Source organism: Larimichthys crocea, chromosome VII (assembly GCF_000972845.2).
Source record: "Larimichthys crocea isolate SSNF chromosome VII, L_crocea_2.0, whole genome shotgun sequence".
Classification (NCBI taxonomy): Eukaryota; Metazoa; Chordata; class Actinopteri; family Sciaenidae; genus Larimichthys; species Larimichthys crocea.
This window is the reverse complement of record NC_040017.1, coordinates 1,901,778-1,914,740: the sequence shown is the minus strand read 5'-3', so window position 1 is coordinate 1,914,740 and position 12,963 is coordinate 1,901,778. Positions and strand designations below refer to the sequence as shown.

The following is a 12,963-nucleotide window of genomic DNA, read 5'->3' as shown; positions in this document are numbered from 1 at the left end:
TATAGAGGCATATTGACATGTGATTATTTGTTCTAAACTCTTGTCGTGCGTCGTGCAGACCCTGCGGGTGATGTACCCTTACTTGCCTCAGAACGAGGACGAGCTGGAGCTGGTTCCTGGTGATTTTGTCTTCATGTCTCCGGTGGATCAGAGCAGCACCAGTGAGGGCTGGGTGTACGGGACCTCGCTGGCCTCTGGGCTGTCTGGCCTGCTGCCTGAGAACTACGTCAGCCTGGCCGATGAGTCGGACACCTGGGTCTTCCACGGGTGAGAGGAGCACTCGCTCTTATTTCTTTTTCTCTTATTTTAAACAAACCCACATGCAAGGAAAAGGGTTCCTCCAGACGCATTGAACAGAAAAATTCCAGATATTCATCGTTATTAGAGCTGAACGAAAATGTTTAAAGCCAAACCTTGTCAACGTCAGTTCATTCTGTTTAAAGCCGGCCTTTGTGCACATCTGCTGGTAAATATGAGGCTACACTAATATTATCATACTCTTTGTAAAACTGTTGCATAGGATTGTGTTCTACTTGTGTGATCCATTTCCCATCAACCCAAAAAGTCAAACTTTATTAAAAAAGATGTTTCCAAAATTCACGGCATGTTTTTATCTAATCAGTCGATATTTGTTGGGCTCACACTAACAGAGGCAGCAGTCTATAAATTACGTTTATATAACCACAATAAGAGAAAATTAACAATTTTTTAAAACTTATAAATCGTTAATAAAACCCAACTGATATATCGGCCAATATTGGCTTATAGCAGACACTATCTGGCATATATGTGCCGATATGAGATTTTTCCGATACATAATCCAGCAGAATGAACCGTGATTTACCAAACTGAGCCAAGCAGCACAGAGTGAGAGGAGACACAGCTCTCAGCAACAGTGTCTCTTCAAAGAACTCTATAATGAAGTTATTTGGTTAAGAAAGCCTTTTGAGCACTATGCATCAGCCTATAGGTGTGAATAATAATAGATAAGCTCATATTTTCATTCCAGCCCAAAAATTCACTGGCCATTTTTTTCTTATTGGATGTGCCTGCTGCCTTCATGTATTTATGTTGATTTATGTATATTCATTCATTACAAAATATGATAACAGACATTCAAAGCTTCGTTCAAAAACCTCAATAGGAGCTTGAAATGTTAAAAAAACAAACATTTTTTAACATTTCCTTGTTGTCGTTAATCACATTAACAGCAGCTCCCCTAGGCGCCATCATACTGCACCACGTATATATTGATATTAAACGTCCTTCCGTCTGTTCTCCGCATCCACCACAGCTCCCATTCATTCTTCAGCTGTGGGCCCAGTGACAGGACCAGTAAGGAGAGAGGGATGTTTGATGGGCTGCTGGACAGCCGACGCCCTGATAACACGAGCCCTGGAGACCCACCAACCCTCAGTCTCATTTGCCATCCGATGCAGGTAGTTCTGTGTTCACGTGCACACAAATGTTCCTCTCTCACGTACACACACATTCTCACGAAGCCTTGCGATTTATTCTATTTCCAGCAGGTCCTGCGGATCAGTGGGAGTCACTCTCGGCAGCCCAAGAGGACACTTTTTGTGTGTCGGCACGGTGAGCGGATGGACGTGGTGTTTGGCAAACACTGGCTCTCCCTCTGCTCCGACAGTAAAGGTGAGAAGCCCAGGTCGAGGCAGAAAACAGGAATGAGTAAAAAAAGATGAAACCACGAATGTGCGTGTTTCTGTTGTCCTGCAGGCAGATATGTCCGTTCCAACCTGAACATGCCTCCCAGTTTGCCGCTGTGGGGAGACAAGAGAGACTACGACATGGACGCTCCCATCACTGTGTTCGGATCCACGCAGGCTCGACTAATCGGTACGTCACCAGTGTGGATCTGAAGCTGTGCTACACCTGGTGATGGTGTTGTTGCATTTTGACTATATGAAATGTGTGTGTGTGTGTGTGTGTGTGTGTGTTTTCCAGGTGAGGCCCTGTTAGAGAGTAACACAGTGATAGACTATGTGTACTGCTCTCCCTCCTTACGATGCGTCCAGACTGCACAGAACATCCTGAGAGGTACGAAGAGTCTCCACGAGAACAGAGTCTGTACTGACACACACAGGGTCCATGTTTTCAGACGAGTTGTGTTTGTGTCACCAGGTCTGCAGCAGGACGGTAAGCTGAAGGTCAGAGTGGAACCAGGGCTTTTTGAATGGACCAAGTGGGTTTCTGGGAACTCTCTGCCTGCATGGATACCTCCCACTGACCTGGCTGCAGCCCACTTCAGTGTGGACACAACATACAGGTGATGTGTGTTTGTCATCACCTGCTCTTGATATGTTATTTTTCACCTTTGGCTCAGCATATCTGAAACTGTCTGTATATAAAGTTCATATTTAACGTTGTCTGTGAGCTGCCCGGCTTCATAGAACCTGAACAACTGAACTACTGTTACGTTTTCATGATATTTGTTTGGACCCACAATACAGACACAGTATTAGTATGTCTAGCCACGACAATAGCTGGTGGCGGCGGCTAAAGGCTGGTGGTTAAAGCGAGGTGAGCAGATCAGAGGATTTACTGGCGAACGGTGAAGAAAGCACGGCATGCTGGAGTCAAAAATAATAGAAAGATACACACTGCACGATAATCTGTCTTGACCTGGCTTCTGTAGCAGGAGTGATCGCTGGATGACACACACACACATTCACCTTTACACAGAGACGATACCAAACACAAAACCAAATAGCAAAACAAGCATAACTATGATGAGATATATTGGTTTATAATTTACTTTGATACTTAACAGTGTGTGCAGTTAATGATGGTTCATTCATTTGTTCATTATTGTGGTTAACTATTTATTTCTCCGTTGGTTAGAAGTCTTGTTTAAAACCCAAAGTGCACGCAGTAATATGCATAAAACATTATTTTCTATCTCTGACATAATGCTGATAATTCAGTTCAATCTTATTTGTATAGTGCCAAATCATAACAAGTTATCTCAGTCTAACAGTTCCCACCATGAGCAAGCACTTGATGACAGTGGCAAGGAAAAACGTCTTTTAAGAGGCAGAATCCTCGAGCAGAACACGGGTCATTGGTGGCCATCTGCTGCTGTTGAGTTACAACTTTGATGGAGATATGACAAAAGGTGATTAATAATGATGATAATCATAATAATAGTATTAGTAGTGGACGTCATCAGGACCACAGCAGCAGACTCGACCAATTGGATCTAGGTACGGCAAACTCTGGGGAAGAAGCAAAGTTAGTGACATGCATTGATGAGACATGACTGTGTACAGATAAAAACGTCTCTATTGCTCTTCATTTCCTGTGACTTTATTGTGAAAGTCAGGAAAGTGAGGACTTACTGATAAGATTGGTCAGTGATCTGAGGTTAGCTGTGCAGTATACACAGGTTGCTATGGTGATCTAACATCGTTTAAAGTGAGCCAACTTGATGATTTCATAAAAGTTCATCATTGTATGTGTCTCTTCCGTTAAAGCTCTGCTGTGCTGAAGTATGCGCAGATAGAGCGATTGCGGCCACTGTTGACTTATCTTTTTCACTAAAAAATCGACAACATCAGACCACAGAACATGAACATGGAACATCTTCTCATATGTGCCGCCGCTCTGTCTCCACGCAGACCTCTGATTCCAGTCAGCAAGCTCACCGTGTCTGAACCCTACGAGACCTACATGAGCCGGAGCTACCAAGTGACCAAAGACATCCTGTCAGACTGCAAAAACACTGGTGAGAGAGAGAGACACACAGCACGCAGCAGAGCGTCTGTGTAGGTGAACTTTTACTTTATTGTTTGTCCACCAGCGCTGATGTGGTTTCCACTCCCTCCGCAGGAAACAACGTGTTGATTGTAGCCCACGCGTCTTCCTTAGAGGCCTGCACACGCCAGCTGCAGGGCCGCGGCCCACAGAGCGCCAAGGACTTCATCCAAGTAGTCCGAAAGGTCTGTTCACTGCATATCTGTGTTTTTTATCTAGTCCATGTGATGATTCTTTAGTACATCCCACTCTTCTTTACATCTACCTGGTTTGTACCTTATGTACGTTTTTGTTTTTATCCGCCTGAGCAGTAAAAGCTGCTTTTAGAGGATCTTTAGCCGCGTTGTCTGCTCCATCGGTCTGAATTAATAAAGTTACGTTAGCACAGACACACAGGGTAAGCTGGTGAACGTGGAGGCTACTAAGGACTCATAAGCAGTGACATCATGTTTGTGGTGTTTGTGGAGTCTTTCCAGACTAAACTTCCTCTTTCCAGAACAGCTCTTTGTTGGGTCGCTCATTAGTGGGAAGCCGGGTTTGTTCCTCAGGTCGGCGTTTGTCTGCACACTCTCTCACATAACAAACCACTTTTTTTTTTCAGAACATTTCTAAGGAAGATCTAAAACAAGTGGTCGACTCATTTCACGATTAAACACAAATACTCGACTGAGCAGAGTGCAGATCACTGCCAGCTCTGTCTGCGTCTGAATAAATTATCCACCTGTTTTTACGTTTCACTACACCTCTACTCCATCCAGGTGATTTCTTTATGTGTGAGAGTGTTTTCTTAATGACTGCAGTCATTTTAAATGTTTTCATGTGTGCAGTAAAGTCACTGCATCAAATACCGTTCATATTTAAGCAGCCCAACTACAAGAAGTTACAGACTTGGATGTGTAGAGGAACAAATAACATTTAATTTTGAGTCCAGTATGTTTGCATGAGACTAGTGGAACAAAGGGACAACAATATGCATGTTACATTATCGAGGCTTCACCAGGGTAGACAGGCTACATGGAGACAAAGCTCAAAACTCCAGTGATGAAAGATGTGAGTTTCAAAAAGACAAAAAGAGTCATCCGACACTAAAGTAAACTCCAGCGGAAACAAGATTCTAACCTGAAGCATTTGTTGGTCACTTGTGGCCCTGACCTGAGAAGACTGCAGTCAGTGGAGGTATAAAGCAGAGCAGTCAATAAACTTTTCCAAAACCTGTGACTCACCAAAACCATGAGAGGTCCTTCAGGACACAGTCATAAATGTTGACAGAAAATATGAGGCTGGTGGGTCCAATAGTGTTAGCTGTCCACAAACACACACCCAACCAAACGCCTGGCAGAGATAACAGAGTAGAGACAGTGTGTTCACTGAGTCATATTTAAATGGATTATTCAGCGTTTTGTAATAATAACTGAATAAATTGTTTTTCATCGTGACATGAATTTTCCACAAGATTAAAAAACAACACAGAGAACAAAGTGTCTTGAATTACCTGCCGGTCTGTTCATGTTCAAGCCAAAATGCCAAGAAAAGGTTTCCTGTTGTACTTTCAGACATTCTGCATCCAACTCTATTTTTACTTCTTTATTTCTAAATGTGGTGAAAACTCTAAAATAATTACATATAAAACAACAAGACAACAACAAGTGTGGTCGAGGTGAACACCAGAAGTTTCCATCTGTGTTTGATATTGATTTTGGTCTTTGGTGTAGTCATCATCCTTTATCCTGGCCATATACTTGAAAATGTGACTAAAATAATATGTTGCAGAAAAAGTAAACAACTATTAAAAATACATTTGTGTGTCATTTGTTGAATGCAGAAGGAGGCAGCAGACACACTTTAAACAAAAGTTAATAACAGAGCGTCCTGTTGGTCCTTCATCTGTATGATTTGACATATTTCTACCTGACTAAGAGAGAAATTATTTTTATCACTCATGTGGTTTAATACAGAAAACAACCAAACTGTCATGAGGAAAATGTGATTACTGCAGGAGGTCAGCCTGCAGTTCCTTATCCAGAAAGCATGTGTCGTTTCTTTAAAAGAACTAACTCTTACCTCCTCTGCTCGGTCCTCAGATCCCCTACCTGGGCTTCTGCTCCTGCGAGGAGCAGGGAGACACGGGGGTGTGGCAGTTAGTGGACCCTCCCATCCTCCCCCTCACACACGGACCAAACCACAGCTTTGACTGGAGGGAGACGCTTCTGCAAGAATGACATCTGTCCAGTCTCAACATCTGCCCAACCTGATCATACTGTACTCCCACAGACCAGTAAAAAGTCACCACACCAGTGCCCCCCACCACCCCCACCCCAAAATACTGGAACTTTGTCCCCTTCGGTTTCTTCACACAGCTGCTGGTTTAACAGTGATGGATGAAGAAGCTTCCTGCCTGAGGATGAGGAGCAGAGTCCCAGCCGGTGAATGGTTGGTGAACTGACTGCATCTCTCTGACGCCGGTTTCAACAAATGTCCACGCTCAAATTTTATTGTGTTATTATTTTAATAGCTGCACTGTGTGGGAGAGCTCTCACTGAATTGTCATCCCGGTCTCACAAAATGTTGTGAAATTAACACGATTTATAACAGTGTGCCCTGTGAATGGGAAATCATTCTCATTAACACGACTACAGCCGTAGTGTGACACTGAAGTAATGCCGTAGAAAGTTAAGCTACCTTTATTTTCAGCTCAGATGACTCAGGTTTTATTTTTAACTCTCAGTAAAGTTTTTCACAAAGACAAAAAGTTTTATTTCCCTAAAGATAAGCTGGATAACCCTAAACTCGGAAAAAACTTGGTTTAAAGGCCTGAACGTAACGTCAGCTAACGTTAAACTAATGTTAAACATGAGCTCACTATAGTGAGCTTTCTGACACTTCAGCATATCACTGACAGCTGTACTGACCCACAAATGTAGTTTCCATCACATCCAACTTCCATATTACATTACGGAATTGTTAGCAAAACATTATGTTTATGTTCGTGTTTTCATTCAGTTGTGAGCGGTTCACACACTAGAAAGTGTACTAGACAGCAGATAGTCATTTTAGACCATAGACTGTATAAAACATGGACGCAGTCTCTGTGAAGTCACCCACAGGTGCCTGAAGAGTCATTGCATAGCTCAGTGTGTTGACTCTGGCTGCCATCTTGTTAGTCCTGCTTCCATCAGCTCTTGGCTAAATGGGCAAAGACAAGCTGAGGTGGGCTGAATGACGCCTGGTTGCTCACCTGTAACAACACCCACCTGTCAGTCAAAGCAGCCATGCTGTTAATTCTGCATAACTTTAAACCTTAATGTAATCTGAACAGGTGAGTTGTATATAAATTCACCCTCAGTACAGTTGTCATGAACAGGGAAATTAGCTATAGAGACCAAAACTGTTTTTTGTACCAGGCTATAAACATGTTTGTTTCTGCTGTGAAGCTGGACATTTGAACATGGGGAGTTATGGAGACTGACTCACTTCTGGAGCCAGACTCAAGTCGACGTTTGAGAAACTGTAGTTTTTGGCGCTGCACTTCACAGTTACGGAGGTCGCCGCTTGTTTCAGACACAGTCTGTGACTGTGAGTGTGTGACTAGATGTGATTAATACGGAGCCCCTAAAGGGACATGGTGAAAGAAAAAAAGGGACATGGTGAAAGAAAAAAAAATGGAAGTGTTTCTGGTGCGCACCAGAAACTTGCCCACTAAAAAGTTTCTCGTGCGCACGAGAAAGTTTCTGGTGAGCACGAGAAAGTTTCTGGTGCGCACGAGAAAGTTTCTGGTGCGCACGAGAAACTTTCTAGTGCGCACCAGAAACACTTCCATTTTTTTTTCTTTCACCATGTCCCTTTAGGGGCTCCGTATTTAGGGGCTCCGTAACAATGTGCTAAATTCACAAAAAAAATTGAATGAGACTGTTGGGGATGTTTAATGAGTGTACCGCTCTCCTGCACAGATCCCGGCAGCATTTTTTCATACACGTGAATAAGTACACATGGGCTGCGCTCAGCTTGAACCACAGAGCTCCTGAGCACGATCAAAACACATGGGAGTGATTGTTTTTGAAGAAGGTGGCCATCTTTTGTCCTACTTGCCCTCCTCTGTCAAATGAGGGGAAACATATCAGCGCTGGCTTCGAGTCTTCATCAGGGACTTTTCCTGATGCTGCCCACATCATTTCTTCTACTTTGCCGCCACATGTAGCATCCACTAACAGCAGTGTCTTCTTCCATTCATGTAGTGTTTGTCTAAACTATAACAGCACAACCTGCACTACTGACAATCATACAGTAGCTTCTTGATTCTGCTCCAGCACATTTTAATGTGCGTTTGTTAAATGTTGTTCAAGGGTTCAGAGTAGCTGTAAATAATCATATTTTGAGAAAAGTCTTCCAGTTGCATTTTTTTAATTTATTTATAAACTTTTCTTTCAAATGTTACAGGCAAAAATATTTAAAGAAAAAAAAAGGAGCATCACTTTTAACAGCATGCAAGAATTTCTGCTCTGTATCTCAGGTGTCGACTGCATTGAAGACATACAGTACGTATATGCAGCTTTGAAAAGTGTTCATTGATAGTGTTGTTGTTGAGTGCCTCTTGGAATTAAAGTGATGTCTCCTGATAAACTGACTGGCTCACTCGTAACTGCATAAGAAGACTGTGACCTGCATCACCTGTAAACAGGCGAATACGTGACACACCTCACACATATAGCTCGTGAAGAGTCATTAAAGCTGCATGTTTTCAGCTTATCATAAAACAGTTCTCATTAGAGCCTTATTCATGAGTCCTTCTCAATTAGGCATAACTTTTTACAACATTCAAGTTACATCATACCACCAAAAGGTCACCAGCCGTCACAAGTGTGTGTGGCTGCAACAAACATCCATCACCAACAAAGTTAGACCTGGTGTTTGTTTCGAGTCTAATAGAAATCCTGGAGCAGATTTTAGACACTTTGCCAGCAGAAGCAACAAGTCAAACATAAAATACAAGTCACGTCCCATTTTATTGGCCGCCATTTTGTGACTCCACAGTTCCAGACCAAATATGTCATGAGGTGAGACAGGTTTAATACTCTCATGGTGAATCTAGTCCGATAAACAATCTGTCCACCTGTAATGTGTTCTTTGGAGTGAGGAGGAGGCTTTAAAGGTCCAGTGTGAGAGCAGGTCCTTGTCCACAGAGTACGCCATGTTGAATTTTTTTTTTTTAGAGCTCAGAACAGACAAACCAAACACTGATCTAGATATGGACTTTTGGTTGCAATCTGGAACTTCACCACTAGGTGCCACTAAATCCTACACACTGGACCTTTAAAGCTGTATTTAGACATAAACCAACAATGTAGAAGTAATGTCACTCTTATCTGTTCAGTGAGGCATTGATTAAAGTTCTGATGTGATTAAAGGAACCTTCATTGTAATGATACACATTACTGAGCTGTGATCAACAATCGATTTAGCATGTTTCAAAGAAAAACCTGAATCTTTTTTTTTGTTCAACAGCTCAGACCATACACCAGACAATATTGATAATCAATCACACAAAATTATTATCATCCAGTCAGAAGGAGAAAGTGGAAACTGGATCCTATGGTCCATGCATCTGGTTATAAGCTGCTCACCATTAAGGCTCTTTTAGTAACAACACAGATCAACCTAGAACTCATGTATTTTCGGACTGAACCTTTTAGTATTACACTGATAACTATCAAAACAGTCAATTGAATCAATTAAAAATGTGTATTCATGCAGATGAAATGAAAATGTGCCGATATTTAGCAAAAATATACACACAAGCTAATTTGAAAAATGGAAATTTTCCAAAGCTCTTATTTTTAAATCATTAATTACATTTGGGATTTTTTCTTCTTCTTCTTAATTTTCTTTTCCTGTTTTATTTGTGTACTGTTCATAAAAATCTTTACTATGTCTTTGGAATGGTGACCCTTCTTGTGACTTCCATTTTGTTAATTGGTTGCTAACATTCAAACTGAAATGTTTGAATTTAAATGGTTCAGAGACCTGAGGGATGCCTCTCCTGAGAGGCTCGGCTTACAGCAGGTAACAACCTGCAGGAAGCAAGGTGAGTTAGAAATAATCCAAACGTTGGAGGATTTCTTTCCTAATATGAAGCTGGAGCCAGTAACTGGCTTAGCTTAGCTCAGTCTTAACACAAAGGTGTAAAAAAGCTAGCAGCATGCCACATATGAAGGTTACACATACTCTTGTCTTGAGGTCATTGTGCGGACAGTGTTAAATATTAGATTGTTATGGGGACACTGACTTCTTCTTTGTGAGATACAGAGCAGCTGCATGTTTGTATTTAGAAAAACAGGCACGATTCTGATCATTACTATGGTAACCAAGGTCAAAGGACAGGGCTGGCTCACTAATGAGACACAACAGATAGGTACATAATGTAGAAGCCTCTACAGAGTCAGATAACAATGTTAGACAATTAAGGGTAAAAATATTTCCTTGTTTGTGGACTAGAGTAGTGTCACTGTCCGGATGTATAATAGAATGTCAGATATAGATGAGCCAGAGAGGACAGCTTCTTCACAATTGTCATGGTATGACAAGTTGATAAATCCTCTATTTTCCTTGATCAAGCTTTAACAAACCTCTCAGCATAAGACATCTTAGACTCCTGTGCACTTTCTCTCCACAGACTGAACTGACCATTGATGAATAAAATTCTCCACATCGATATAAGTCAGATGCATCCTCAGTTTTTGTTTGTTTGTTTTGTTTGTTGTTAGTTTCTGTCCTCTACTTTTAAAATCTATGAAGAACACTTTAAACATAGTAAAGAAATAGTGTATTTTCTAAACACCAAACTCTTTCCCCCTCATCATCTGTAGGCTAAGCTGATGAGGAGGGCTGAACATCACATCATGTCACAAACTGCTGACACAGAGCCTCCAAGATGGCCCATAGCTCCAGATGGATATATCCCAAACTCTGTGATCCGAAGCTGGAAGCGGAAGGGAAAGGGATTTGCCAAGATGGACTCTTGTAATGACAACTTCTCAGCTCTTCTTTACATGGATGAAGCAAGTGATGAGGATGAGGATATGAACTCAAGAATCTTCTGGCTCACAGATGATGATGAAGAGGAAGAAAAGGAAGAGACAGAAAAGGAGGATGAGAAAAAGAATAAGAAACAAAAGGTGGAAAAAACTGAGGTGGGGGTAAAGGCAAGGGAGGATGAGAAGAAAGAAAAGAAACAAGACAAGATGGATAGAAGTGTTTCTAGACCGATTGCCATTCACGAAAATGAACATCAACCGCTGAGAGAGCTGAGGGAGGATGTGAAGCTTCCTGAAACTATTACACCTCCACAAAAGTATGTGTCTGTGACCAATAAACAGACACCGTTCACTTCATTAATAAAGGTACAAGCAGATGATGTTGATATGGTATTTGAAATTGTAATTTTAGCCTGCATGAATAAAAACGTATATTTTTTTCTTTGTTATTTTGCAAAGAAAAGAAGGATGACAAGATGGATAGAAGTGTCCTTGCAAAGCAGTCCTACAACTCCAGTGGTCCTCCAGTGGAAAGATCTGCGGTATCTGCCGATACTGTCATCCCAAAACAAGGTTACTGTCATCAAGATTAAATACTACATATACAATACATAGACATACATACATACATACATACATACATACATACATACATACATACATACATACACTATGCCATATATTAATTAAAAGCATGAAAGCATGCCATGCAAGAACCAATCATAATCAAGGTCATGGTGAGTGAGTAAGATAACTATTTCAACTGTTTTGTCTTACAGTATTCATATCACGATTCTTGAGATTTGACATTCTTGGTGTTCATTTTTTTCATACTCACAGAACTCAGGGCATCTTTGTACATACCACCTACAGAGCCCACAAACTTGACTTCTCATCCCCTGATGGCTCCCCCTCCAAGCCAAGAGAAACCTCAACCCCAACCAATCACAGATAAAAGGTTCCTTCTGTCTTCAACCAAATACAGCAACATTAAAAAACAAGAACAGCTGCCCCTTGACCGAAAAGTCTTGGATCTCTTTAAGAAGATCAAAACGAGTTCATGCCTTGGAAAACTGTCAACCACTGCTCAGCGCCCTCCTGCTTCTAAGGGCAGACACTCCTCCGTTCAGACTAATACTGGGAGGGTCAGTATGAAAGGGTCTGAATTTAGGTCAACACCATCCACTATTCAAACTCATTCTGTTAGAAATATCAGTCCTGAATGTCCCAATCACCCACTCTGTTCTGATTACCCTGCACAATCTGCTCAAACTGCTACGGCTGCTACAGAGCATCCAGTCATGTCTGGTCAACTTGCAGCAACCATCACCTCACATCTGAGGGTGGTACAAAACATTCAGACAAAAGACACCCTAGAGCTGGGCTCTTTTCATTTCCACCATGTGATCCCGTTGCCTTCCAGACACAGCTTCATCACTTCGAATCCCTGTGGAAAAACTCTATATGGAAGGCTGCAGTTTGACTGGATAAGGGAACCTGAGGGCGACAAGTTGTTGTTAGTGTCGGGGGTTAAGATCAAGCATACTGCTCACAAGGTTTCAGTGAAAACAGGACTTTGAGCCATCTTAATAAATCTGCTTAACAACTAAGCGGCTCTGGCACCGTTTTGTCATTTTGGTCAAGTAATATAGTAATTTAGGTTTAAACAGTAGCAATGTTGGTTGCACATATTCATAGCCTGCAGAGGACGTATATTTTTTTCCATCCTTAGATAGGCAGGCACTTTCAAATAAATAGGCCAGGTGATTGGATGAGCCATCTGTTTATCACCGTTTATCGTGGGTGAACTTCCACTAATCAGATCAATGAAAAATATCATGTATTCAAGCTCTTACTAAAGGCCTTCAGGGTCAATCTTTCTTTTCCTTGAATTGTATGAATTGACAAGAAGATTGTCTACATATGACATTGTTTATCTTGTAATATACACACATGAAAACATAGTTATGCTTATTATATAAATTTCTGCCTATAATATCTCCTTAACACACACACTGGACCTTTAAGGGAGCTTTAGATTAATTCAAACTGTAAACATGTTTATTTTCTTAGCCACTACAGAAACACTAAGTAACAGCTAAGGTATGATAAGGTTGTCTGACATTGGCTGCTGTTAGTTATTGGTTTGATTAATGGTTGT

The 12,963-nt window shown here is 41.4% G+C and overlaps 2 protein-coding genes across 4 annotated transcripts in view; both read left to right on the top strand.

The window, feature by feature from the left end:
* Positions 1-6,277, top strand: part of LOC104926453 (ubiquitin-associated and SH3 domain-containing protein B) — a 41,968-nt gene extending 35,691 nt beyond the window's left edge. Inside the window, exons 6-14 of the mRNA XM_010740310.3 lie at positions 59-267; positions 1,295-1,439; positions 1,527-1,653; positions 1,738-1,857; positions 1,966-2,058; positions 2,143-2,287; positions 3,639-3,745; positions 3,850-3,959; positions 5,856-6,277. Of these exons, the coding sequence (XP_010738612.1) occupies positions 59-267; positions 1,295-1,439; positions 1,527-1,653; positions 1,738-1,857; positions 1,966-2,058; positions 2,143-2,287; positions 3,639-3,745; positions 3,850-3,959; positions 5,856-5,993 (1,194 nt within the window). The 3' untranslated portion in view covers positions 5,994-6,277. The remainder of the gene's footprint in view (positions 1-58; positions 268-1,294; positions 1,440-1,526; positions 1,654-1,737; positions 1,858-1,965; positions 2,059-2,142; positions 2,288-3,638; positions 3,746-3,849; positions 3,960-5,855) is intronic.
* A 3,447-nt stretch (positions 6,278-9,724) lies between these two features.
* Positions 9,725-12,412, top strand: LOC104926454 (histone H3.v1-like). Of its 3 annotated transcripts, XM_027280855.1 has the most exons (5): positions 9,779-9,853; positions 10,442-10,485; positions 10,635-11,168; positions 11,267-11,375; positions 11,643-12,412. In XM_027280855.1, exons 3-5 carry the CDS (start codon positions 10,644-10,646, stop codon positions 12,380-12,382), a joined length of 1,374 nt encoding a protein of 457 aa, XP_027136656.1. In that variant the 5' UTR covers positions 9,779-9,853; positions 10,442-10,485; positions 10,635-10,643; the 3' UTR covers positions 12,383-12,412. The 3 variants fall into 3 exon arrangements, with proteins under 3 accessions (XP_019131230.1, XP_010738613.1, XP_027136656.1); XM_019275685.2 differs by lacking the exon at positions 10,442-10,485 and having other exon boundaries at positions 9,725-9,853; XM_010740311.3 differs by lacking the exon at positions 10,442-10,485 and having other exon boundaries at positions 9,725-9,853; positions 11,262-11,375.
* Positions 12,413-12,963: the final 551 nt, after the last annotated feature.

What these genes read in the sequence shown, in the direction of transcription:
- LOC104926454 (XM_019275685.2), top strand. Translation starts at nt 10,644, where the DNA reads ATGAGGAGGGCTGAACATCACATCATGTCACAAACTGCTGACACAGAG. An exon ending in CGTTCACTTCATTAATAAAG is followed by an intron (nt 11,169 to 11,266) that starts GTACAAGCAGAT and finishes TGCAAAGAAAAG; the next exon opens with AAGGATGACAAGATGGATAG. An exon ending in TACTGTCATCCCAAAACAAG is followed by an intron (nt 11,376 to 11,642) that starts GTTACTGTCATC and finishes TCATACTCACAG; the next exon opens with AACTCAGGGCATCTTTGTAC.